At 37.2% G+C, this 26,541-nt stretch overlaps 1 protein-coding gene across 9 annotated transcripts in view; it reads right to left on the bottom strand.

The window, feature by feature from the left end:
• The window catches only part of AMBRA1 (autophagy and beclin 1 regulator 1), a 158,465-nt gene that overhangs the window by 51,312 nt on the left and 80,612 nt on the right, over nucleotides 1-26,541 (bottom strand). For all 9 annotated transcript variants that reach the window (XM_060687582.2, XM_060687581.2, XM_087883229.1 and 6 more), the window contains 3 exons: nucleotides 26,132-26,212; nucleotides 25,926-26,026; nucleotides 5,748-5,858 (listed from right to left, as the gene is read on the bottom strand). In XM_060687582.2, the coding sequence (XP_060543565.2) occupies nucleotides 5,748-5,858; nucleotides 25,926-26,026; nucleotides 26,132-26,212 (293 nt within the window). The remainder of the gene's footprint in view (nucleotides 1-5,747; nucleotides 5,859-25,925; nucleotides 26,027-26,131; nucleotides 26,213-26,541) is intronic.

Below are 26,541 nucleotides of genomic sequence, written 5' to 3'. Positions count from 1 at the left end.
CTACACCTATCAATCCTATATCAGTAGATGACTTTGTCTCAATGAACTTGTTTCTCATTGTACTCACAATCTATCTTCAAGCATTCTGTTCTGCCGATTTAATTTTTCCTAACATTCACTATCTTTGTTGTTACTTACATAACATTATATTATGGACTTCAACTTCAAGTTTACAATGACCAGAAGTCTTCAAGTGCTTGTTCTAGCTAGGTAAATTAAAATTGTGAATTATTACCAGCAGTTCTCCCTTACCAATAATAATTGGGACTGGGAACTCCAGCGCTAAGTAAACTGGTCATAAGCATGATGCTATATAACCACACCAACCTACGACAGTAGTTCTGGCAATCCTAGTTGCCATCATAGGGCGGATCCCACACAGTCACAGGATTCCAGAGTCATATGTTTTGTGACCTTCTATCCATTAACTTTGCTTGTTGGAAGCTGGCAGTAAAGGTTGCAATAGTGATTACATGATCCCGGGATGCTGCAATGTTGTAATTGTGGACTGGTCGCCTAGCATCAAATCATGATCACATGACTGCAAGGACACTGCAATGGCCACAACTATCTGGACCCATTGTAAGTATCCCTCATTCAGCATTATCATAACTTCAAATGGTCACTGAACAAATGGATGTTAAATGGGGATTACTTGTATAATATCTGCTAACATGAGCATTTCTGAGAATGAAGAGTTTTCAACAGGAAAAGTGCTGCAATAGCACTATTCAGCTTTAATTCTCTTTTATTAAACACTTATGCACAATACTGAAGGAGGTCCAGAACTGTCAATGAAAAATACACTTAGTACCTTGCATTCCTTAGCTAACACAGAAATTAACAATAGCAACAACACTAATTATTCTTAACAACTCACTTTTTTAATTGGTGGTTTATAGTTATGCACCTCATTCCCTGTTGAGCAGCATGCAAAAGGAGCATTTACAAAATCACTATTATTATTAAAATTTGACCTATTATAATATGGTGACAAGATGTCTGTCTAGCTGTCAAATGATGGCTGTGGACTACTATTGATACATTTTTACCTCAAACATCCAATATAATGTATTTATAGTCATATATAATATGATCATTAGATCTATAATCTGGAGAAGCAGGCAATGCAAACAGCAAATATTTTAACATTTTAGATCAAAGTCACGTTAAATTTATGCATATTTGCTTAAATGCAATTTAAATGCAATTACAATCAAATCCAGATTCTACAACTATTAATGATCTTCTCACCATGCACAGTTTTTCGAACTACCTGAAAATATTTCTAAAACCAATACCTCTTTTATTTAATTTGTCTCCTGCAACTAAGCAGAAAGTATCCAAGTATCTGTTCTGAATTAAACCAGAAAGAAACTCTTTTCGGAGGGGTTCATGTGCTACCCCACCAAAACTTTAGCATTAACTATACTTGTGTTGAACAGTTATCACTTTACCATATCAATGGTCTTTCCAGAGCTTTGTGCTATGGTTTAAATATTGCTAACCATCTGGATAGATTTTATTGCTCAATTCATTTTCAAGCAGTTCTGTCTGTTACATGTGTTTGCTACTACTAGCTTTAGATATTATGCATATATATTCCAGGATTTGTTTCTTAGGGTAACAGACTGAACAAGATTAAAGCTAAGGCTGATCAGCCTGGAGGATCTGTTTACATTTATTCTGATTTAAATTAAAGAAAAAGAAATGCCAACGGGTGTTTCTTCAGAATCTAGCTAGCTGATATGGAAACAAGGTAGTCTGGATAATCCTTTGGACTCATCCACTTTAGCGGGACTAGTCAAAAAGGTTTTTTTAAAAGAACAGAAATCTAAGGAACAGGACTTCTGGCTTTCAAGGCGAATGCTTCCTTGCTTGTTTCCCCTACCTATTTTCTACTCCCTAGCCTAAATTGACTGTTGGATGATCATACAACATATCATAAGATCAAACAGAAGATTCAATTAGTTCATTTTTCTACTTCCCAAAATGACCGAGTAGATATGTCAAAAAAGCCTTATTAAAATTTTTATTCAGAAATATTCAATTCCAAAAATATTTAACTTAACCATTGGAATGAATATCAGTTGATATCACCTTTATGAAGCCCACTACAAAAGCCAAACTTACTGCCTTCTATTTTTCACTCTACTGCCATACTGGATATTGTGAAACCATTCTGAGAATCCAGATATTTAAGGAATTCTAAGTATTTCAAGAGTTTAGAAAGCAGTCTTTTTTGCTGCTGTTGTTTAAAAGAAAGCCTGGTTAATTGACTTCTAAATGAAGGAGGTGGCAGTGCAGTGGTTAGAATGCAGTATTGCAGACTAACTCTGCTCACATTGCCAGGAGTTTGATTCCTTTGATCTTGAGCAGCTCAAGGTTGACTCAGCCTTCCATCCTTCCGAGGTTGATAAAATGAGGACTCAGATTATTGAGGGCAATATGCTGACTCTGTAAACTGCTTAGAGTGCGCTGTAAAGCATAGTGAAGTGGTATATAAATCTAAATGTTATTGCTATATTGTACTTGACTTCTAAAACTAAACATGTACAGGCAGTCAAAGAAAACAGAAAATCTATGAAATTTCCTCCATGAATAAATTAAGCTTTCAGAAATTTACAGGATCTGTAATCTCTGAGGATATATTAAAGGGGAAAGATGAAGGTTTTGTATTACCCATCTCCTAGATTACTACTTGATTCCAAAATTAATTATGGTTTCTTTTACAAAAGTGTGCCTTTGTAATAAAAAATAAGATTATCCACAAATAACAAATAGTTATCTTTTCAATAGAATTTTGAAATTATGTTTAAACAATTAATATTATCAAATAACATATATGTCAGCGTCCCAGCACTGACATATAATAAAGGGAGGAGAAGCATCGAAACCTGACAGTATATACATTTAGGAAACAGCATGTTAAAACTCCCAAACCTGATTTAATAAATCAAATTTTACACATAGTATGCATGATTTAGTTCTCATTAATACTTAAATAACTTATAGTATTGAAATAGGACATCACTGAATACTTGTAAACAAGACACATTTTTCAATCAATTCTCAGTCATACATATATATATATATTTCTATGGCTATTATGTCGGTATTTTTTGCTAGTATTCTAAAACGATCAGACAATATTACCAGCTTTCATATTTGTCCCTTAGTCAAAATTTCTCTTATAATGTTTCATTTGTATTTTATTGTTTTTACTATTGTTTTTCAGAATCATGTATGTGAGATGGGTGGCTATATAAATTGAATGAATGAATGAATGAATGGATGGATGGATGGATGGATGGATGGATGAGCCCTGTCTGGGAATAACATTGACAACTTTCAGGAACATGTAGAACATATTGAAAACAGTTTGATTAAATATTTAAGGCTAAAAGTCATATCTTTTTTTAAGGAAGATACTTAGACATTATTTTATTTGTACTTTTTACTTTAGGAGTCTTATAAGAGCTTCATTACTATAGGTTTCATCATGAGCTAGATAAAATGCCTTTGATCACATATTTCACTTATTTTCCAGGCACAGCAGAAAATATATTCTTTTTTCCTATGAAGGTCAGCAACATCTGATACAGAATTTGCAGTTTCCATTTTTAATAAGTTTACTGTCAGGATTTTCTGTCAGATATTAAAAAGATGGAAGATCTAAATGCCCCTTATTTCTGAATTAAATATGCTTGGTCAGTAGCTTTTTAACATAATCCCAGATTACCTGCCTTTATGAACTTTTTAACTAAGAAAAAAATTTCCTGTTATTATGAGAGAAACAAATATGGCTTTCCAAGGTGAAAAAAAATTAAATTCTGGCTGTCAAGCTTTCTATTATCAAAGCAGTATGAAAGAGCTGAAAGATGTTCTATGCAAGTTCAAATTGAAGCTGACTTTGTTATCTTCTTCCCAGAAGCAGCTGATTTTCTCAAAGATTGGACTGCTATGCTTGATTCTAAATGAAAAATAACTATTATTTCAGTTTAAGGCATTACAAGGGACATCTCTCAATCCAGTAGAGTATTTTTTAGTGAACCCCCCCCCCCCTCTAAATTGGCTACAGAGCAACAGTTAGGTTAAATTTGTGCAGTTAAATCCTGCACAGTTACCAATAGAATACAATTTTATTAAGCTTTCCTGTAAGGCTAAATGGATAGTTTCTCTCTGCTAAATCAAACTAGGTAGCCCTCATATACCAACTTAATGGTCCTAAAGGATATTTTTTCCCCTTAGTTTAAATATAGCTGGGCAATGTTAGAATTTGTACTGCTGTGAAGGGTCATGTAGGTAAAGATAAAACTACTGAAATTAATAAAGTAAGGTCAGGGAATGTTTTATGTTGGAATACAGATAGTTCTCGACTTACGACCACAATTGAGCCCAACATTTCCACTGCTAAGCAGCACACTTGTTAAGTGAGCTTTGCCCCATTTTACCACCTTTCTTACCACAACTGTTAAGTGAATCACTGCAAATTAAGTTAGCAACATCGTTTAATGAATCTGGCTTCTCCACTGACTTTATTTATCAGACAAAAGGGGATCACGTGACCCCAGAATACTGCAATCGTCATAAGTACATGTCAGTTGCCAAGCATCTGAATTTTGATCACATGACCGTGTTGATGCTATAACAGTCTTAAGTGTGAAAAATGGTCATAAGTCACTTTGTTTCAGTTCCGTTGTAACTTCTAATGGTCATTAAACAAATGGTTGTAAATTGAGGATTACCCGCAGTTAAGTTTTAAAAGCAGGAGTACTTTACTTAACGGCTTATTTAATTAATATAAAGTATTTTGTATTATCTTCCTGAAAGAAAGCTGGGCTAAAGAAAAGGAACTACATTTCCAAACAGCTCATTTACTAGTTATATCTGCAAGCGGTAATGAGAAATTGAGTAAGGATGATATTGTTATCTTCATTATCACTTCATTTGAACATTAGTGCATTTAGAATATCATTTCTAGTGTGCAACTCAGTCCAAAAAACTCAGAACCATAATTTGAGCTTAGATCTTTAAATTTGCAATAACCTCTACAGTATATTCTTCCTCCTAGTTCTGTATCACAGTTAAGTGAAATACAGAGATTAATATATTGCCCAAACATTTTGGGTAAATAGGCTGATGTCATGGATAGATATGACAAACAATTCCTAGGTCAGATTGTAAGATTCATGGTACATGACAAAGAATTCCTAATTTATAAGGTTTGTGGATATTTTAATACAAATAACTGTAGAAGGGATGACAAAATCTGGAGGTGAAGCAAAAAGGGGGATCAACCTACAGTCCCTATATAGCCACAAGAAAATTAAATTCAACATTCCCTTGAGTACCACTGACCCTAATTTAAATCTCAGGTCCCAACTGTTAGTTGAGAAGATTCCTGTGCATAGGCTTTTATATGAATCTTCATGTGTCAACCTGATATATATATCAACATTTCTCAGTTGTGATTTCAAGTACAGTAAATATTAATAGATATAACCCACATATAAAACAAAATTCTTTCAGGTCTTCAACTATTTTTAAGAATGTAAAGGATTAAATTTGTGTGTGTGTGTGTGTGTGTGTGTGTGTGTGTGTGTGTGTGTGTGTGTAAAATCAGCTTCAACATATCTGTTATCTTTTGAGGAACAACAAGCTTGTCCTTCTGTGAACATCCCTAGTTGTTTTTAACTACAGAGGTTCTTCAGAGATTACCGTAGTAGTTCTGCCTTCCCACTTACCATTGCTTATTTCTGGTAAATCGAATTTAGTGAAATCCCACCACTGGAGCCGGTATGTGGTGTTCGCAATATTGCTGGCCACAGCAGACTGTCCATCTCCAATTACAGCCCCTAGGGACAAAAATAAGAACATAACAGTCAATGAAACTTTCAAATTCAAATGAATGACACCCAAAACATACTAACAATTTCAAAACTCAGAAGTCAAGGTCCAATGACTAATTTTATTGGTTTTTACAAAAAAAAAAGCCTCATGTAATTAGAAGAAAAGAAAAAAGACATTAAATGGTATCAAAATGTTATATCAATAGAAGTTCTTCATTCAAAATGATTTTAATATATTGAAGTTTTTATATTTTAAAATATCATACATCATTTTTTTTTGTAAATGAAACCTTTAAGTAAATATGTCAATTTAGGATATTAATTAGAGTAAGAATAGTAACAAGCAGCAACACAAATGTTAAAACAATGAATCATCAGTGATATTCAAGGAATTATGGCACAGGAATATGAATAATAAAAAAGGGTAACAAATAACACGCATTAACCCTATTCAAAATAACCCTATGGGTGCAAGAGAAGAAATTTAGATGCCAAAAAAGAATTAATCAATCTAGAACCATCCTCAACTCAAAGCAACAAAACAACTCACATCCCCGCCATCCACATCTACAATTTTTGCAAAGAAAGAAGATTGCTTCACTGAAAAAAATTCTACTGCAGATATGAAAGCAAAAAGAGGATCCATATCAACATGGAACTAGTCAGCCATGACCCCTCTTCTCTCGTATTCTTTCAGTGCATAACAAACACTTCTGAGCAGAGGTAATGTTGTGCCAGAATCATAGGACTGTAACTCCCTAATGCTTGTTCCTTTGGGTGAAGACTATATTATTTCAATCCCATTATACCATACATTTTGAAGGTAATTTAGTTACAATGATTCCTGATGTTTTCTAATAATTTAGTACTGTTTGCATTAGAAGAATGAATATTCTAATGGGAAAAAACCCCAACTAATTGATATGTTGCAATGACTTTGAAGTTAGGGACATGAAAGTTACCTCATTCAGTTATGTATTTGCTTGAATCACTAGGTCCTCGTGACACCAAGAGTTCTTAAAAAACTCAAATGTGAAATTACTGCTCTCTTAGCAAAAATATGCAACCTGTCCCTCAGATTGCTTGCTAGGGGAGTGGAAAGTAGACATTGTGAAAAGAATTTTAAAAAAGGATCCAAAGGAGAACTGAGAAATTATAGTCCTAGTGCCTTAACCTCTATTTAAAAATTACCTAAGCACACAGAGCAAAAGTTGAATAAAAATCAACATCAAGATGACGATGTAGTCTTGTCTCACCAAGCTGCTAGATTCTTTTAAGTGCAAATAAGCGTGTGTATGGAGCTGACCCTGTTGATAGTACAGTATATATTTGGATTTTTGGCAAACATTTGACAAAAATCTTCATCAAAGGTTCTTGTGTAAACTTAGCAGTCATGGAATAAGATCTGTCATTTTATAAACTGCTAACTGGTAAAGGAAAGAATAGGAATAATGGGCATTTTTTTCCACATGACCGTGAGGAAACTGCAATGACGTACATGTGAAAAACAGTCAGGAGTCATTTTTTTCAGTACCGTTGTAACTTTGAACAGTTACTAAATGAATGGTTGTAAGTCAAGGACTAGCTCTAATTGTAGTTATTAAGCTCCTTCCGGTTGCTTTTAACAAAATATCACACCATGGTACATTACTCATCTAAGTCAAGATTTATTATGCATCATCAAATCAGAGGTATGGTAAAGCACACATTTAGTGGAAGATGGATTACAAGTTAACATTTTATCTCATTTTAAATAAATGGAGAAATTGAAGACCAGCATAGCACCTTGTATTATCATTTTTATTTCCTACGTGTAAGAAAAGTGACAAGAAAGTAAACTGATATGTGGCAGCTTACTAAGCAATGGCTACATCAATAAAGGGTTAGACATGCAAATCCAACTCTTTCAGGAACCAGCAATCGTTTGACAAACTGTTTGAGAGACCTCTGAAGCTTCTATTGCCTGGAAGACTGAAAGGTGATGAAAGGCAGATATTCAATAGCCTGGTGCTTGCCACTGCTGCAGGAGAGACATCACAACCTCTCTTCAAAGGTTTTTAGATTTCAACATGCTGAAGGGCAATTGAAATGCAGTAAACGTGGGTTTGATTGGCAACTTTCCTGCATCTGTCTATCACTGGATAATAGAACAGTGGGTGATGACAGAAATGAAGATAATTTCTTTTTACAGCTCACCCCCTCCACCCTGCTCCAACCACCACCCCCTATCAATATATGACAGAAGAGTGAAGGGGTGAAAACAATCTTTCAACCAAAAATAGGGCGATAGTCTCCCACCACTGGAAGTTACAGGATGTTTTCCTATAATTTAAATGCCTCTAAATATTAATCATTCAAAAAAAATGTCTCTAAACATAATTAAACATTTATATGAATTATGTCACGGTCACATTGGCATATATTAGAATGTGCCTCTACAAGAGTGAAGTGATCATGATGCAGGGAGCTCTAGTTCTTGTATAATCAAACCTTCCACACTTTGATTTTCAGTTCAGGATTCTGTTAGTCTATCAGATCCATTTTTGTTCTCTGCTACAAGTCTGCCACAATAGAAAAATGAAGCAGACAAAAGAGAATTACTTCTTTTGTTAACTTGCCCTCTAATTTTCAATGACAATTTACAGTTGCTGTATTATGCAACAATAGAAACTGTAAGAGTTACAATATGCAATATGAATATGAGATGGGCAGCATTTGAATCACTAGGTGTGTAGATTTGAACTGCAATCTAGGATAATCTAAAAACATCATGGGTACATGTGCTTCAGTTTCTTCCAGTGCACCTGAGGAATAGGAAAGTAGAAATGTTTATTTCCATTTTCAATTGACTGAAATTAACAGTATATGCAAGTCATACAATTGTAGTTGATCTTAAAGAGGGTTTAGCAAACTGTTTCAAACTGTGTTTATGTAGCTGGTTCATATGAATAAAAGATGGTGTTGTGCAACCTGTCTGCAGATTCAAAATTCTCATCCCAGGGAAAGAGAATTAGCTCACTCTTGCGCACATGGAGACTGAAACACATTAATTTGAGATCCTCTCTCTGCTGGATATAAAAAAGTTTTTTCTCTTTGTAAGAGAATGAAATGGAAAGGCAGTAAAAGAAGAGACAGGCTGTGTAAAGTAGATGGCTTCCACAGTCCTCAGCAGCCTCTCATTAATACTGATTAATGACAATTTACTGTTGTATCGACAAGCTGTGATTAATACCAAGAAGTCGGAGATGTCCAGAAAACTGAGGCAAAATATGTACTGTTTCAGGAAACTTTATTTTATAGAAGCAGGCAAATATGGGTAGCCTACAGGTAGCCCTCCTAACACTACATTTGAGACTGTCAACTTGATTATTAAGCAAAGGGTTGCTAAGTGAAACCGCAACTGTGTTATGATCTTACTTCAGCTTTGCTTTGCTTTACACACCTGGAAAGGTCATAAATGTGAGGATTGGTTGTAAAATTATTTTTTCATCACTCCCAAATGTGAATGGTTTGCTAATTGAGTTAGTCACTAAATGAGGATTGTCTATACCAATTTCTGTTGTTGTTTTTTTTAAGCAGAGGTGAGGTCTCATTTTTTTATCGCTTTGTACAAGCTCAGCTGTCATATACCTTTCATGAAGATATGATCTTTTCCTTGGCATATTCTTCTAAGTATCACCAATTCCCTTGTATAGTCTGGGCGGAAGGATCTTCATTTGTAGCAGAACAATGACGCTTTTGAATGGAATACAATAGTTTCTTTTGGATTTCTTTTACAATTAATTTGCGAGTTGCCGTATTACCATGATGTAAGCCCCTCTGCAATTTTCTTCAATTCTGAATCTTTGCATGTTAATATTTGAAGTCCAACATAATGTTTACATTTTATCTTTTTTAAAAAATAAGATCTGATTTTATTTCGTTGTTACTGATTTAACTGTCAAAGGGTGGGGGAGGAAGAACTGAATCTTAGTCATTATGTTTCTTTATCTCATACCAAGAAGGTGCCACTATCAACATTACTTGCATGTTTTATTTTTATCTACCAAACAAGCAGTACAAAGTATAACAGTCCTAAATGAGAGTAAGCTAATGGGATAACTCCTAGAGAACATGTTATGGCAAAAGGAACTACATCACCAATATCAAAACAAGAAGACAAGGGTATGAAAAGTGAGAAGGCTTCTTGGACAGGAGAGCTGGGATCTCCACCCTTCTATTCTGTGGGCGTCATTATTTGCTATATGTAGTAAAATATCTAAAATAATCACTGCAGTATAGTTTTTTTTAAAAAAGAAACAAAAGCTTTAGTTTTGTTCTTCGTGGCTAAATTAATTTATGTTAATTTAATATCAAAACATCATATAAATGACAACTTTTACACTGGCAATTTGATTTTGTTGTATAAACTGTACTAAAATTGTATTTCTTGTGGGTTAGCCTCAAAGAAAACACAATATACATATGAGATGAAGATCTGATAGCACAGACTGATAATCTATGTGAACAGAAAGCATGGATTACTCTTCTACAATAATCAGTTCAGATTTCTGACATGAGCTATTCCCCCTCCTCTTTCTTTGCTGCTTAGGAAAATAGAAGGTAATCAAAAAGAGTGTGCATTTCTATCATTTTTTTCACTTTGATTTACACACAGCTTGTTGTACAGAGATTAATAAGAATAATCTCAAATTTATAATCTCAAACAAATAATCTCTAAACCCAAAATTAGTCAACTGCAAAAACCTGCTGAGGTCTTTATGATTCACTCTGATGTATTTGTGAAGTTATTTACAATTGTCCTGTTCCATTAATTGTAACTCTTTGTATACACTGTGCAAACATTCAAATTCAAGCATGCAATGGGAGTGAGGATTCAGTATAACCACTTAAGTCATTCTTTGCTAAATGATGAAAGTGACATTTTGGCTTTCAAAGCATTCACCAATCAACAATTAGAACACACTATAAAACAGTATTTTCCCATTATTCTTTGGTGCCATGTGTCACCAAATGCACCTTTCAATTACTATCATTTATCCATCTCTCATCTGTAGTACAACTGATACAGATTTGTATTTTTTTCATGAGCTTAAAGAACCTTGTAACTATACGCATTCATGTGTGTCTGTGAATAAATGAATGTGTGCCTTCTTTACATTACTGACTCGTGACAATTTCCTAAACAAGTTCATGAAATTTTCTTGGCATTTTCATTAATGGTTTGCCATTGCTTTCTTGCTTTCTTTTCAGGATATCAACAGCAATGTCTATAAATACAATTTTGTAAACAAAACATACTTGTACATAGAGAAAAAAATTAATACAAGTGTCATTTATTTATTTATAAGACTTATATAGCCACTCATATAAAAGTATCAAAAAACCACAATAAAAAACCCCAGTACCCCAGGATAATACTTTCCTATACATCCACATATCATTGTACTGTTTTCCAACTTTATTCTACCACAGCGCACACAGTAAAAGTCAGCTCTTCAAGATCCTCTCGAAGATGAGGAGGGAAGGCTCATAGTGGATTTCTAGGGGAAGGATGTATTGGGACAAGCAGCAATGGAGAAAGCAGATTTCTTAGGTCCCGGTGGAGAACAAAATTAAAGGGAAGGGATCTGGAATGAACCCAATCTGACTTGGGTGGATAGGCAAAATACACTCCAGGAAAGAAAATAACATGTTCCATATCATTTTAGAGCTTCAAAAATAATAACCAGCTTCTTGAATTCCCTTAGGAAAAAAACCCCTGGAGGCCAATGTAGCTCAGAAAGCTCACACCGCTATGGTGCAAAATGGTGCAAAATCTATAGAACACCCAGAACTGTATGCATCACTGCCTTCTAGACCAGTTGTGATTTCTGGATGGTCTTACGACAGCAACCCTGTGTAGAATGTGTTGCAATAATCCAGGCAGGAAGCCTCCCGGGCCAGGAATGGGCACCCCCAAACACAGCTGCCACCTGCTTTTGGAGCAGGAAATGCAAATCCAGGAGGACCTCCAGAGTTGCACATCAGCACTGTTTGGGGAACTACTACCCTAGCAAGTGTCAAAGATAACACTTTGCCATATCCAGGTATGTCAAAAGTTCTTGGATTTTGTATGTATGCTCAAACTACAAAAATTGAATTTTCTTATATGGAAGTAGTATGCAAAACTGAGTATTGCTAGTATAATAAGTTATAGAACATATCAAAGAAAGGATTAACCATTGAGTTCTATCCCTTAATGCCAGTGTCTGGCTGCCTGCATCTTCATCTTCATTAATGTTATAGAAAGACTCCTCTCCGCTCCCCTTTTTCTCCTGATCTTTTAAAATCCTTCATATCTTTTTTCAGAAATTTCTACTCACAGGAAGAACTGTAAATATTCATATTTTAGAATTTCCTGCATTTTCATTTCCCATCTAACCTTCCTTCTGATTATTATATTAATAGATCGTCTCTTCTTTACTCCCTTCTTTATGCTGACCATCTTCATAATTTTTGAACAATTCATATAATTTGGTGTTGCCTTAACCAAGTCAAACCAAGCTAATGGGAAATGATTATTTTTTAAAAAGTCTTTAAAAGTTCTACCTTGATATCTACCCCTCTTATTCTCTGTGTCTCAACCAGATTCATTTAATAAACTACTGTCTTCTTAAATAGGTGTACAAGATAAGAGCACTGAGAAGTGTGTTTAGACTCTAGTAAGATATTACAAAGATATTAGAGCTGCTTTGATGATGTACCAAGTTTCCCCGAAAATAAGACAGGGTCTTATTTTCTTTGACCCCCCCCCCCAAATAAGGGCTTGGCCTTTGTCAGGTTCGCTGATTCACCAGTTGCGACCCTTTCTTGATTGGGATTCCATGTGCACAGTCACTCATGCCCTCGTCACCTCTCGCCTGGACTACTGCAATGCTCTCTACATGGGACTCCCCTTGAAGAGCACCCAAAGGCTCCAACTGGTCCAGAATGCGGCCGCGCGGATAATTACGGGAGCTGCATGGCGCTCCCACATAACACCGCTCCCACATAACACCGCTCCTGCGCGAGCTGCACTGGCTCCCAGTGGTCTTCCGGGTGCGCTTCAAGGTGTTGGTTACCACCTTTAAAGCGCTCCATGGCATAGGACCTAGTTATCTTCGAGACCGCCTGCTGCTACCGACAACCTCCCATCAACCCGTGCGCTCCCACAGAGAGGGTCTCCTTGGGGTGCCATCGGGCCAAACAATGTAGGCTGTTGACCCCCAGGGGGAGGGCCTTCTCTGTGGGGGCACCTACCCTATGGAACCAACTGCCCCCAGAAATAAGGAGAATCCAAGATCTCGGTGCCTTCCGCCGTGCCCTTAAAACTTTCTTTTTTCAGCAAGCCGGGCTGGCTTAACATACTTTTAAATATTTTTAATTTTTAATTGGTTTGTCATTTTAAACTGGGGCCAAATTAATATATATTCTTTTAATTGTTTTTAATGTTTGTATTGTATGTTTTTATCTGGCTGTACACCATCCTGAGTCCCTCGGGAGAAGGTGCGGTATATAAATTCGAAATAAAATAAAAATAAATTATCGGGGGTCTTATTATTTTGGGGATGCAGGAGACCGCGAGCGTGGGACTGGATGTCCTGTTGCTGCTGTCACCTCCCCTCCCTGTTCTTTGCACTGGCCGAGCGGCCCAACACATCCCATCCCACCCTAATGGCAACAGCTGCTTCCCTTCCCCATCTCTTTATCGAGAGGGGTGGCAGGTGGGGCAGGGGAGAAGCGAAAGGCATGGTGCGATATGTGGCTCCCCTTGCCGTCTCTTCTCCCCCCCCCCTCGCCAGACATGACAGGGCTCCTGTCCCTTGCTTAGCCACCTGTCCCCTTTAGGGATGCAATTTGTAAGGTGGGTGAGAAGCGGGACACGCGTCTTACCTTTCCAGCTCTGTCGTGTTCCTCACCATTGTGTCCAGGGAAACACACTGCAAAAGAAAGCCTTCTCGCGAATTCAATCAAACTTCTCAAACTCGTGAGCAGGTTTTCTTTTACAGTGTGTTTCCCTGGACACAACAGTGAGGAAAGCAACTGATCTTGAAAGGTAAAATGCGTGTCTTGTGGCCCAACACGTCCCACCCCACTCCAATGGCAACAGCTGCTTCCCTTCCCTGCCGTCTCTTTAGCGAGAGGGGTGGCAGGTAGGGCGGGGGAGAAGTGAGACGTGTGCAGCGAGACCTGGCTCCCCTTGCCGTCTCTTCTGCCCCCCTCCTGTCAGGAGCATGACACGGCTCCTGCCCCTGGCTTAGCCACCCGTCCCCTTTAGGGGTGCAATTTGGGGGTGGCAGGTGGGGCGGACGAGAAGCGGGACGTAGGTCTTACCTTTCAAGCTCCGTCGCTTTCCTCACCATTGTGTCCAGGGAAACACACTGTGAAAGAAAGCCTTCTCGCGAGTTCAATCAAACTTCTCGAACTGAAAGCCCGATAGGGCTTATTATTCGGACATGTCTTATTTTTGGGGAAACATGGTACTCTTTCACAGAAAGCAAGTCGCCATTTTCTGCAGAAACACATAAGCTTCCTAGCTATTTACTTCAATGCTATCAGTTTCATTTCACTATTTTCTATCTTAACTATATTAAGACACCTCAACAAAAAGCCACTTAATCTTTTTCTCAATAAGAAAAAAAAGAACTTTTTAGTTCAACACAGACAATAAAAACATGACAAATTAAAAAGATCTTCGTTAAAGCCATAAACTACAAAAGAACTACCTTTGACAGTTGCAATTTTCTACAGTTAAGTGGCTCAGCTCAACTGCTATTTACCTGATCTAACTTTATATTAATGCAAGCAGATATTAAAACTAAACCTGTACTCATATGGGAACTAGAACTTCATTAATATAAATGAAATCCCTGACAACCTAAATAAAATCCTTTCTGTAAAGGCACCCACAATATAACAAATGATGAGAGCTCATGCCTATGGAGAGCACACCATACTCATTAAGGGTCACCATCAATGATAATGACTCAAGCCAGCCACTGTGCCTAAGAGTAGTATCATTTTCCCTTCCTGAAACATATGAAGCTGAAGAACAATGATTAAGGGAATAATTTATGATTCTTTCTTAAATCTGATATGAAGGAGCCTAGGCAGGTCTCTCACCAGGCTGTGAAAAGAGCCTAGTGAGAAGTTCTCATGGTGAAGAAGAAACAATGAAAAAAAAATGAATTAAATTTCCTAGGAACAGTATATTAGTAAAATCACTGGAAATACAATAACATATAGGCGTAGCAAAAGATTTGATGACCAGCAAGAAACAGAAAACATCTTGAATCGATGCTAAAATAAATCTGAATATTCAACAAGTATCAAAATTTGATATAAAGACATAATTTATCTACATTTCCAAACTGAAAAAATTCTGGCGCTATCACTGTCTGGAAAATTTAGATAGAAACATTTTACTCCTTTTTTGCATGGTTTGCTCATATGGGCAGTTCTCCACATGGGAACCATCTCATCCCACTGAGATTGGTCCACTCGAGCCATGTTGGCAGAGGAGGCACGTTGTGGGCCAGGGTATTCCAGCTGGTGGGTTTAAGGAGAAGAGCCTTCTCTGCTGTTGCACCTGCCTTCTGGAACATCCTGCCTCCTGGAATAAAGTTGGCTCCAACCCTCCTAACCTTCCACAAGAATTTAAAGACCTGGCTCTGCCAGCAGGCTTGGGGTTCCAATGGAAGAGTTTCACATTGGGGGATGGTTGATAGATTAATAACAGATCCCATCTTCTCCCCCTTCTCATCCTACTTCCTCTCTCCCATTTTTATAGTTATATTTATTTATATAATCTAGGTTTTGTACAGTTTTAACTTTTTAATATTCTAAGCTGCCCAGAGTTACCCTGTGGTAAGAAGAGTGGCCAATAAATTTTACAAACAAACAAACAGATAACTTCGTTCACATTTTCTGTTCCTTTAGGTATTTGTTTGCTGCTCAATGACTGGTATACAGAACTTGCCTTCCTAAAATTTGGTTCAATTATCTCATTCCCCAATCAATTACTATATTAAAATAAAAATCCTTTATATATTGTTACTCTGCTGCTGTCTTTATACTAGTCCCAAGTAATTCTAAACTGCTTGTGTCTACTTATCTTGGTAAACAAGACACCAAGACACCAGTTGATACCAGCCAGAGCATAGAAAAACTCAAAAAAGGAGTGCAAGATCAGAAGATGTGGAGAGATCTAGCGCACAGAATCGCCAAGAATGGATAACATCATCAACATCATTATCCTGTAAAAGGAGGAAAATTGAGATTTTTTTTTAGTTTAGTACTGCGAAAGGGGGATTTGCTGTTCAGCCCCATCTTGTACTCCCAGAATTTAAGATTGAGGCAGCAGAAAGGTAAAGATCCTTAAAAGGGATCTGGCAGAGTTACCCATTTGTGACACCTGCTCCACATTTTTATGGACAAAATATGTTTATCAACCCCTATATATTTATAGGGTTCTACATATATTTAATATGTTCTACATATTAAATACAGAGGCTTTTAAAGTCAGTTAATTTAAGTTTCATTCAGAATTCTGTTCAATAGCACATTCATTACTGCAAAGATTTGAGCCATATTCCAATGGATTTTTATTATCCACCCTTGAAGGAAAAAAAAACTCTTTATGACTGACCCCTTTACAAGAGTTTGTTTAATTATTGTATCATATTGATTTGGTTACTGTAAATACATTTTTCAAAATAAAAGTATAGTCTTGGCTGAAATGCCAATTATTTTCTTCAGTTAGTGGGTTTAAACTCACTTTCTGACATAACATCTTTCATGTCTAATAAATTGTATTATAAAAATAATTTAAACTCCAACTACATTTAGAGTTAAATGAAAAACACATGTTCCAGGATTCTAGCAATTTCATTTTTATATTATAACTATAGATAATCCCAACAGAGCATTTGGCTTTTAGATTAAATGATGATCTAAGCAATTATCTTTTATTTGTCCTTCTACCTATTTAATTATGATTTGCTTTAAGAGGCCTATTTGCAGTTCTTTTTGTTTTGTAATGCCAGACAGATTTTCCCAACAGCAAATGCATTCTTTAATGGAAACGAAAGTTGGACTCTGAAGATAGAAAGAAGATTGATATGCTTGAACTCTGATGTTGGAGAAGACTCCTGAGTATACCATAGGTACCCAAGAAAAGAAACAAAGGGATTATAGAATAAATCAATCTAGATTTCTCATTTAAGACATAATTGATCAGGCACAAATTATTATATTTTAAATACATGATGCGAACACCTAGGCCCATGAGAAGTCTGTAGTATGGAAAAAGATAGAAGAAATACTTAATTACATTGGTTATAACTGCATCACTGGGAGACCTGAAAGGTCAAATCTTTGTAGACCGTCTTGGAGAAGGTATATTATCTATGTGGTCACTGTTGACACTGACTTGATAGCACATAACTAATCAATGCACTAATTATAATTATAGAAGGTTTCCCCCCTTTAAATACTTCATTAGCACCTTCTTTAGGATCTTGTGAACACAGGCACACACATGCACCCCTATCATGATCCCCCAATGTTTCCTGTTTTGACATTCTTAAACCATTTTATCATAGTATTATGATTCTGTTGTTGGTGCTTTTAGCTTTTTTGTGCTTTTAACTGAACAAAGTATTATACTCTTATACTGTTTTCTAAGTTTATGTGTGATTTAAAAATAAGAGGGGAGGTTGTTCATCAAACACACCTGGTGAAATAACTTACTCAACAGAACTGGGAATCTTCCACAGTAGTACAACTGAAGATCCAAATTACTGTAGATATCATGATAGTAAGTTACAAGTGTTCAAATAAGGAACTATCCAAATGTTTTTTTAAATCATATCTAAATGTGCATGGTAATAACAAATTTGTTATGCAAACAATGCAAGATAACATGAATACTATGAAGTGAAACTTTAAATTTGGACACATCTGTCACAAGGCAAAGACTTTCTAAGTCATATATTGCAATAATTATTATGCAGAAATCTTCTGCTTTATCTCACATTTTTCAATGCTATTTTACTCTTAATTGCACTGATTTGAAAGACCATTGATCCAATTTTGAGTTACGTAAGAATCAGATTATGTAAGGCTTTCTAGAATGGAACATTCATACCTAAATTGGGATGATCTTACAGAAAGCAACAAGGATGTTTTAAGTACTAGAATTCAGCTGAAGAAAAACACTATGTACCTCAATGTTTCTTAACCTTGGCAACTTTAAAACGAGTAGACTTCAATTCCCAGAATTCCCCAGCCAAGTTGAAATCTGAACAGTTTACAGTTGCCAAGGCTGAGAAACAGTGAAATACAAAGTATCTATTTTATATCTTTTCTGCTTTGAGAGCACATTTCCATCTATTCCTTTTTTTAAAAAATATCACCAAGATTGTTTCATATTTTCTCAACAGAGAAAAGTTATAAATTGTAACAGATGGGATTTTTTGTTTCCTGACTAACTGAAATTGTTTCCACAAGCAACTTCCACAGTTAAAAAAATATCATGCAGGAATGCAGACTAGAACTACAGTGACTTATTTTTTACTAAACTGGCCCCATTAAGGATTTTAAGACAAGTGTAATATTTTTTACCCTTTCGGTTCAATCATTTCCAATTCTTGAAGACTGTCCAGACAAGTTCCTGCAGTTTTCTTGAAAAGGTTTTTCAGAAGTGGCTTGTCACTGCCTCTTTGTTAGGGCCAAAAATCAATAATTTGCCCAAGATCGTCCAGCTGCCTTTGTGCCCAAGGCAAGATTAGCTCTCAGTTTCTAGTCTGATGCCTTAATCATTGTACCAAGCTGGCTGGTGATAATTAATTAACAGGCAGCAAAAATATCCCTTCCTAGTATTCTATCTCTACATAAAAGAGACATGCTGTCACATGATACATTTTCTTATATCTCTTGATATGAACTTTCTGAATATTAAAACAATAGTTTTCTCAGGCAGTTGATCACTGCTAGCATGCAGACTGAAAATCAGATTACAAACTTGGGAGAAATCTCAGCAAATTGGAGGTACAACAGGTTGGAAAACTGGTTTGGAAACAAGCTGATTGTTCACCCTTAAGTAATATATTACTCACAGATACCAAGCAATTATACACCGATATGAATAAAAATTGCCAACATTCTATTATAGATTAAAGAATTTAATCAGCTTCTAATGAATAAAGCTCAACATTTAAACTACTATCCAGTTAATAAGCGTCAACGTAAGGCACAATTTCATTTGTACAAAGCTAAAGGTTTAGTTTTAGTATGCTTCCTGACCCAAAAGAATGCTATCAAACTGCCCTAGCTGCCTCATTATCTAGCATCACCTTGTCATCTAGTGCTGATTAATTACTGAAGTTCAATTTATATTTAGAGCTGAGGAGCCATAATCTAAGGTAATAATTTCATTTGCCCCCCAAAAACCCCAATCCTTAAACCGTCATTCAGACTTAATAGCACTTATTTATTAAAAATATTTCTAAACCATTGGAGATGGCTTCTCTTATCTCTTCACAAATATAAAACTGGTTCATCACCCCAATTAATCATTTTAAAAAGGAACAGCAGGACCAATTTTGTAAAACATAGGAACACTAGTACTAAAGTTACTGATAGGTCAGTAAATATGTCAGTCAGAAAAAGTTTGAGATTTGTTTTCCAAAGATTATTTCAAAAAATGTCCATCTAGATCAGGGGTGTCAAACTCACTTCATCACGGCGGCATTGCGTGATGTATCAGGACTTTCTTTCTCTTTGCTAAACTGGTTATGGGCGTGGCCAGTACGTGATGCCATCCAGCCTCTGCTTAATAACATATAAGAAAGTTTTCAGAGAGTCTGAGAAGCAATCCGGTCCAATGTCAAATAATTGATTCTATTTGACAATTGACCCTAAAGTTTACATAAATTCTTCCTTCTGTACTTCGACCATTCCTCTGGAACAAAAATAAACAAAGTTGATCTACATCTATAATACAGGTGCCTTCGAAGTATCTGCGGAGAGTGAAATATCATTTCTCAGCAGTTCATTATCCAGGTCAAACAAATCCAGCTCCACATGTTGAGAATGTCACTCTGCAATGTTACTCTCTTGGACATGTTCCAATTGTCAATATTCTCCTTAAAAAATATATCTTAGATATATCTTAGATATATCTTAGATCTCTCAGCGGCTTTTGATACCATCGACCATGGTATCATGCTGCACCGGTTAGAAGAGTTAGGGGTGGGAGGCACTGTGTTGCAGTGGTTCTCCTCCTTTCTCTCTGACCGGTCGCAGTCTGTGTTGACAGGGGGACAGAGGTTGACCCCGAGGCCCCTCATATGTGGGGTGCCGCAGGGGTCGGTCCTCTCGCCTCTCCTGTTCAACATTTATGTGAAGCCGCTGGGCGAGATCATCCGTGGTTTCGGGGTGGAGTACCATCAGTACGCTGACGACACCCAGCTGTACATCTCCACCCCGGATCACCCCAACGATGCCCTTGAAGTGATGTCCCGGTGCCTGGAGGCCGTACGGATCTGGATGGGGAGGAACAGGCTCAGGCTCAACCCATCCAAGACCGAGTGGCTGTGGTTTCCGACGTCCCGATATAGTCAGTTGACGCCATCACTGACTATTGGGGGCGAATCACTGGCCCCCACGGAGAGGGCTCGCAACTTGGGCGTCCTCCTGGATTCACGGCTGTCTTTAGAAGAGCACCTGACGGCCGTGACCGGGAGGATTTTTTATCAGGTTCGCCTGATTCGCCAGTTGCGTCCCTTTCTGGATCGGGACTCGTTACGCACGGTCACTCATGCCCTCGTCACCTCCCGCCTGGACTATTGTAATGCTCTCTACATGGGGCTCCCCTTGAGGAGCACCCGGAGGCTCCAACTGGCGCAGAGTGCGGCCGCGCGGGTGGTAATGGGAGCGTCATGGCGCTCCCATGTGACACCTCTCCTGCGCGAGCTGCACTGGCTCCCGGTGGTCTTCCGGGTGCGCTTCAAGGTTTTGGTTACCACCTTCAAAGCGCTCCATGGCTTAGGACCTGGTTATCTACGGGACCGCCTACTACCACCAATAGCCTCCCACCGGCCAGTACGCTCTCATAGAGAGGGACTCCTCCGGGTGCCGTCAGCCAAACAGTGTCGGCTGGCGACCCCTAGGGGGAGAGCCTTCTCTGTGGGGGCACCTACCGTCTGGAATGAGCTCCCCCCAGAAATACGGAGGATTCCGGATCTGCGCACCTTCCGCCGCGCTGTGAAGACTTTTTTATTCCATCAAGCGGGCTTGGCCTAATCTCCTCCCTCTTTTAATATGTAAATTTTAATCTGTTTTTAAATTATTGGGGTGTTTTAATCTGTCTGGGCCAAAATGATTTAATTTGATTTTATCTGGTTTTAAATTTTGTGTATTTATGTATTTTATTGCTTGGCTGTTCACCGCCCTGAGTCCTTCGGGAGTAGGGCGGTATACAAATCAAATAAACTAAACTAAACTAAACTAAACTAAACTTAAAGGAATGGAGAAAAATATTGCCAAAGTGAGATGTGCCTGACTAGAATGAGTTTCCTTTAGGATACCCAGCACAGGAGATTACCTTCTAAATGCCATGTGTATTATACATTCTCCAAGTCAAAAATAAATAAATAAATAAGATAAAAAAGGTCTCAAAGGGGACTGTATGCAGGAAAAACATTATTCGATTCAGGTCTGAAGAACAGCTTGGAATAGGGTTTCCAAGGCAACTCAACCAGCATGTTAACATATTCACTTTCATCATTAAAGAAAAATGTGAAAGGTAATTGGGTTAATTACTGAAGCAAAAGCCAGTGTACTGCCACTAATTGTCCATTTACCTAAGGTGTTTAAACACCAGTTCTAATTGCTATCAAGGTAGAATGATTTATAAGCCTTTTGTCTAAATGAGTAGCTTACATAAAAGGCAAGCAATTGTCTTTTTACATTTTCAGAAAAGTTAAGTTTAAACCTAGTATTCCTAATAAATATTCCTAGCTGCTATTACATAACAGAAAATGATGACAATATTATCTGTTGTAGTACCTGCCCTCAGTAACAGTCTCCCATCAAAAACCCTACTCTATTGGCCTTTGCCATCAAATCTTAGTGGTACGATTGTTAGCAAAACCCTACACAGGCAAATTGGGGCAACCACAGAATATATGAGAGACTGATGCCCCAGGGTGCTATAAGATTTTTATAAAGTTTTCCTGATTATTGAATGGGGTGGTGGTGGTTTTTACTGTTTTGTGTATTGCCCAAGGTTGTGGTAACGATGCTGTATATACAATTGAATTGCATTGTATTGCATTGATAAAATGCTTAAGGTGAGTGGCCATATATACATTCAAATCAAATCAAATCCTAGGTGAGATTTCCTGGTTTCAAATGCTAATGCAAACCATGGTTTCAAAAGATCAATATATTCCACATATGTACACTCAAGAAATCTATTCTGTCACTTTTTCCCATAATGGTTAACAGTTAAACATAATTCATCTAATCAGATCAAATATTAATGTGTAATATAGAACCTACATGAATATATTCACTGTTTGGATTAAAGACAGCTAAAGCAGTTCATATATTATTTAGAGAGAGGTATGTTCTAAGATTAACACAATCATCTTCAGATTGCTATACATTACATTTGGATTGAAGAGGTTTCCACAATGAGTTTCCACTATGAACATTAATGTATTATGATGACCTTTGTAAAAGAATACCCAGGAAAACACAAAATGACTTTTTCTCAAGATGAGCACAAAACATAATAAGACTTTTTAAAAGTGGTGTTACTCACTACTTTGCTACCATAAGTTAATGCCTGGGTGTGTCATAATAATTTAAAAGATGAAATCAAGTGTAGGAAATATTAAAAAGGCAGAATATTATATTTTCTGTAAAGGAGAAACATGTTTCTAAAGACAAACTCAGAGCCTCAGCTCCCTCCCTACAATTCTTCTATGCTTAGATTAAAACAGTGAAGAAACAAAGTTCTTTAAGCTAGGTCTAACATGATCATATTGATCAACAGCCTTGTTATTGTATTTCACAGAAAACATTTCATATTTGGGGATGTGCTCAGTAAATAAATGTGTATCTTTGTGCTACAATGTCCTTGTATTAAATTTTTAAAATGTTCTTCTTTATGAGCATGCATACTAAAGATAAAAGACTGATTTCAAAAGAAGTTTTAAAAAAATGGCTACCTACAAAAGGAGCAATAGTGTTCAGAATGGGGAGTAAAATCAGATGTAAACCAAGAAAGCAGAACTGGAAAAGAATCTGCTGTGTTGCCTGGCAGCAAATCATCACCTCCCAGTGAGCTATTTCCACGTAACTCAGAATCCAGCACAGAAAAGGAAAGGATGCATCTCACTAAAAGTTACAGGCCTGTCCTTAGAGCCAGTGGTGAAATCCATTTTTTCTTTACTACCGGTTCTGTGGGTGTGGCTTGGTGGGCATGGTGTGGCTTGGTGGGCGTGGCTTGGGTGTGGCAGAGGAAGGATACTGCAAAATCTCCATTCCCACCCCACTCCAGGGGAAGGATACTGCAAAATCCCCATTCCCTCCCCACTCCTAAGGGAAGGATATTGCAAAATCTCAAATCCCACCCCACCCCACTCTGGGGCCAGCCAGAGGTAGTATTTGCCGGTTCTCTGAACTGCTCAATATTTCCGCTACCAGTTCTCCAAACTGCTCAAAATTTCTGCTACCGGTTCTCCAGAACCTGTCAGAACCTGCTGGATTTCACCCCTGCTTAGAGGTACTTAGAATCTCAGAGACTTATTGCCATATGCCTAATAAAGTTCTTTCTAATGATCAATAAATGTGCCTTCCTCTTTAAATATGATGCAGGAAGTTACATAATGGGGGGCATATCTCTAGCAAACAACTTAAGGTAGAACTAAAGTATTGGAGAGCTGGGGAGGAGAATGTATCAGTGATTATTCCTGCCTACTAAACGATAATGGCTATCCTACTTCTGATTTTAAATGCACATGCACACTGACACAGTTGCTGATAACTGGTAGTTTACTGTTTACAAGAAGATAACAACAGACAAGGAACACAAACCAAAACAGAGCCTCTGAAAATAGCTGCCGTGATTGGTTGCTTTTTGGAAAAGCACACAGCAGAATAGTCAAAATCCAGTCCAAGATTCTGAAAGTCAAATCAGGGTTGTCAGCCAATCCAGAGGTCAGAATTCCACAAGAAAAGTCCAAACAAACATAATGCAAGACTCAGGGACCAGACAGTTGCTTCTGAGGGATCAGAGGTCAGGGTTACCCCTTAAATCAGGATGTAGTCAGCTGTCTCTAATCAAGAGATTTATTTGCCTCAGAACATCCCTGCTCTCCTCTCCTTTCTAGTTGCTGGGCAGGTGGTGGGTGGGTTGGGGAACCTTAGATGATCATGATCATCACCTGACTATTTCAGATGCTCAGGTGATGCCTATGTTCTTTATGTCGCCTGAGACTGAACATTCCACATGTCATGCGGAAGCAACTTCTTCACATTCAGAGTCATTGATTCCTGGCTTGTGGTAACGGATAACTATCCTATCTCCTTGTGGACTCAGACAAGCATACACATTGAACATAGATTTTAGAACTTGAAAGGACAGACCACATGAGCTAAGTCTAATTTTCAAAATGTTCCAGAACAAGATAAATGTCTACCCTGTTTCCCCTAAAGTAAGACATCTCCTGATAATAAGACCAATCGGGCTTTTGAGTGCATGTACTAAAATCCCCCCCCCAAAAATAAACCCTCCCCAAAAATATGTGCAGCCGGTCCCTGCCATTTCCTATGGTTAGGGTTAGGGAGACAGAGCTGGAAATCAGGTAAGATGGCAAAAGGAGCCCCATCTTGCTCCACGCGCCCCAAAATAATAAGACATCCCCAAAAATAAGGCCAAGCACTTATTTCGGGGTTCAAAAAATATAAAACAGGGTCTTATTTTTGGGGAAACATGGTAAGGAATAATGGAGATTATCCAATGCTTTTAAATACTAAAAATATTAAAACAAATGAAATCTGAAAGGGCTTTATCACGATTTTTCCAAATAAGACATTTTTTCTTTGTTCAAGAACACAAGACTTACAAAATATGAAGTCTTAGTGCCAAAGAGATTGTGAAATCAATAGTTTCTAGCCATCGCCAATGTCTGTTGATGAAGACTTAATAATATCATATTTTGTGATCATATATAATAATTTCGTTGGAGACAATTATTACTGTTCTAAATCTTTTCCAGATCTAATTTGGTACATGAATATTCACATAATTCACATTAACTACATATTCTTCTATTGTTCAATTTACAATAGATTTTTCTCAACTTTTTACTTTAATGCAATTCAGAAAGTGTAATATATATACACGCTTGAATATAGTGCTTTTAAAATCCAAGTGCATAAAAACTATTAAATCATCTTCACATCTGGTATTGAACAAAGATCAACTTATGTTCCTCAAATCACCTCTTAAAAAATCTGTCATAAGAAAATTTAATTTCCAGGCAGGGTCCTATTTTATTTGCCTCCTTCCCACTCACTTAAACTCTACAATTTCCTGAACACCATAAGCAGATGCTGCCAAAATTTGAATATGCATCTATTAGAATCCTAATTGAATCTGAACTGTTCTTATGAAACTTTACAAACCAGAACATGAACAAGGCACCCTATAATTGAATTAAAGGAACCTGGAACAAACTAATCATTAGCTTGTCAGAATGTTAATTTTAAAAAGGAAGGAAGGAACAGGACCACTTAGAAATGGAGGCTTTAAAATATTTGCCCAGCCTCTTTTTGGATTCCATTCTAGAAATCCATCACTTGTACCTTATTTCATAGTACCTACAAAAAATCTATCTGTGTGGATTTAGTCATTCACGTTGAAATATATTCTAGTTTGAACAGACAATAAAACCATTGCAGAGTTTGGTTTTCATATTATGCCTGATGCAATTATTTCAATATTACAGTCGAAAATAGGGAAGATATAATACCTACCTGCTAAAACTCTATTGACAGAGGAGTGAGTGGCCAACCCAGGCTGTCCACGTTCATGGAAAATCCCAGCATAAGGCAAATACTCAGGCAACAAGAAGCGTCTAAAAAGGGGAGAAGAATACTGTTAAAAGTGTTGTGAACCTGATAAAGACCTGAATAATAGATAGATAATTTCTTATATACATTATTAGTTATGTAGCTCCTACCTTGGGACGAAACGTCCAAGGGATGGTGCAGACATACGGGCATTCCGAGGGGCTCGGTGTCTTGACCTGTCTCCATTGTCCCTTCAGTGGGGGAAAAAGGGGGACATTTTAATTATTAATTCTTCACAGCAAGGTCAGATGCAGGATTCTTCCTCCAACTAATCACGGTAAATACTGAAGTAAAACAACTTCCTTAAAACTTAATTAACTATTGGGTTTTCTTTTCACCTTTGTAACCTTCCTCAAAGGATTAGGTCACAACTTAATAAAAACACTAACACAATATCATATTTAACATTATGTGAAATGCTTCTTTGCTTCATATCATTTTTATATAGTAGCCAGAATTTGCTGAATTTACAGAAGGAACCAAAACATTCTCTCTCAATTAGATTCACCAGAATCTGAGA

This window comes from Pantherophis guttatus, chromosome 1 (genome assembly GCF_059756535.1).
Source record: "Pantherophis guttatus breed Tessera chromosome 1, ASM5975653v1, whole genome shotgun sequence".
Classification (NCBI taxonomy): Eukaryota; Metazoa; Chordata; class Lepidosauria; order Squamata; family Colubridae; genus Pantherophis; species Pantherophis guttatus.
The sequence above is the reverse complement of the archived record's forward strand: the minus strand, read 5'-3'. Positions and strand labels throughout refer to the sequence as shown.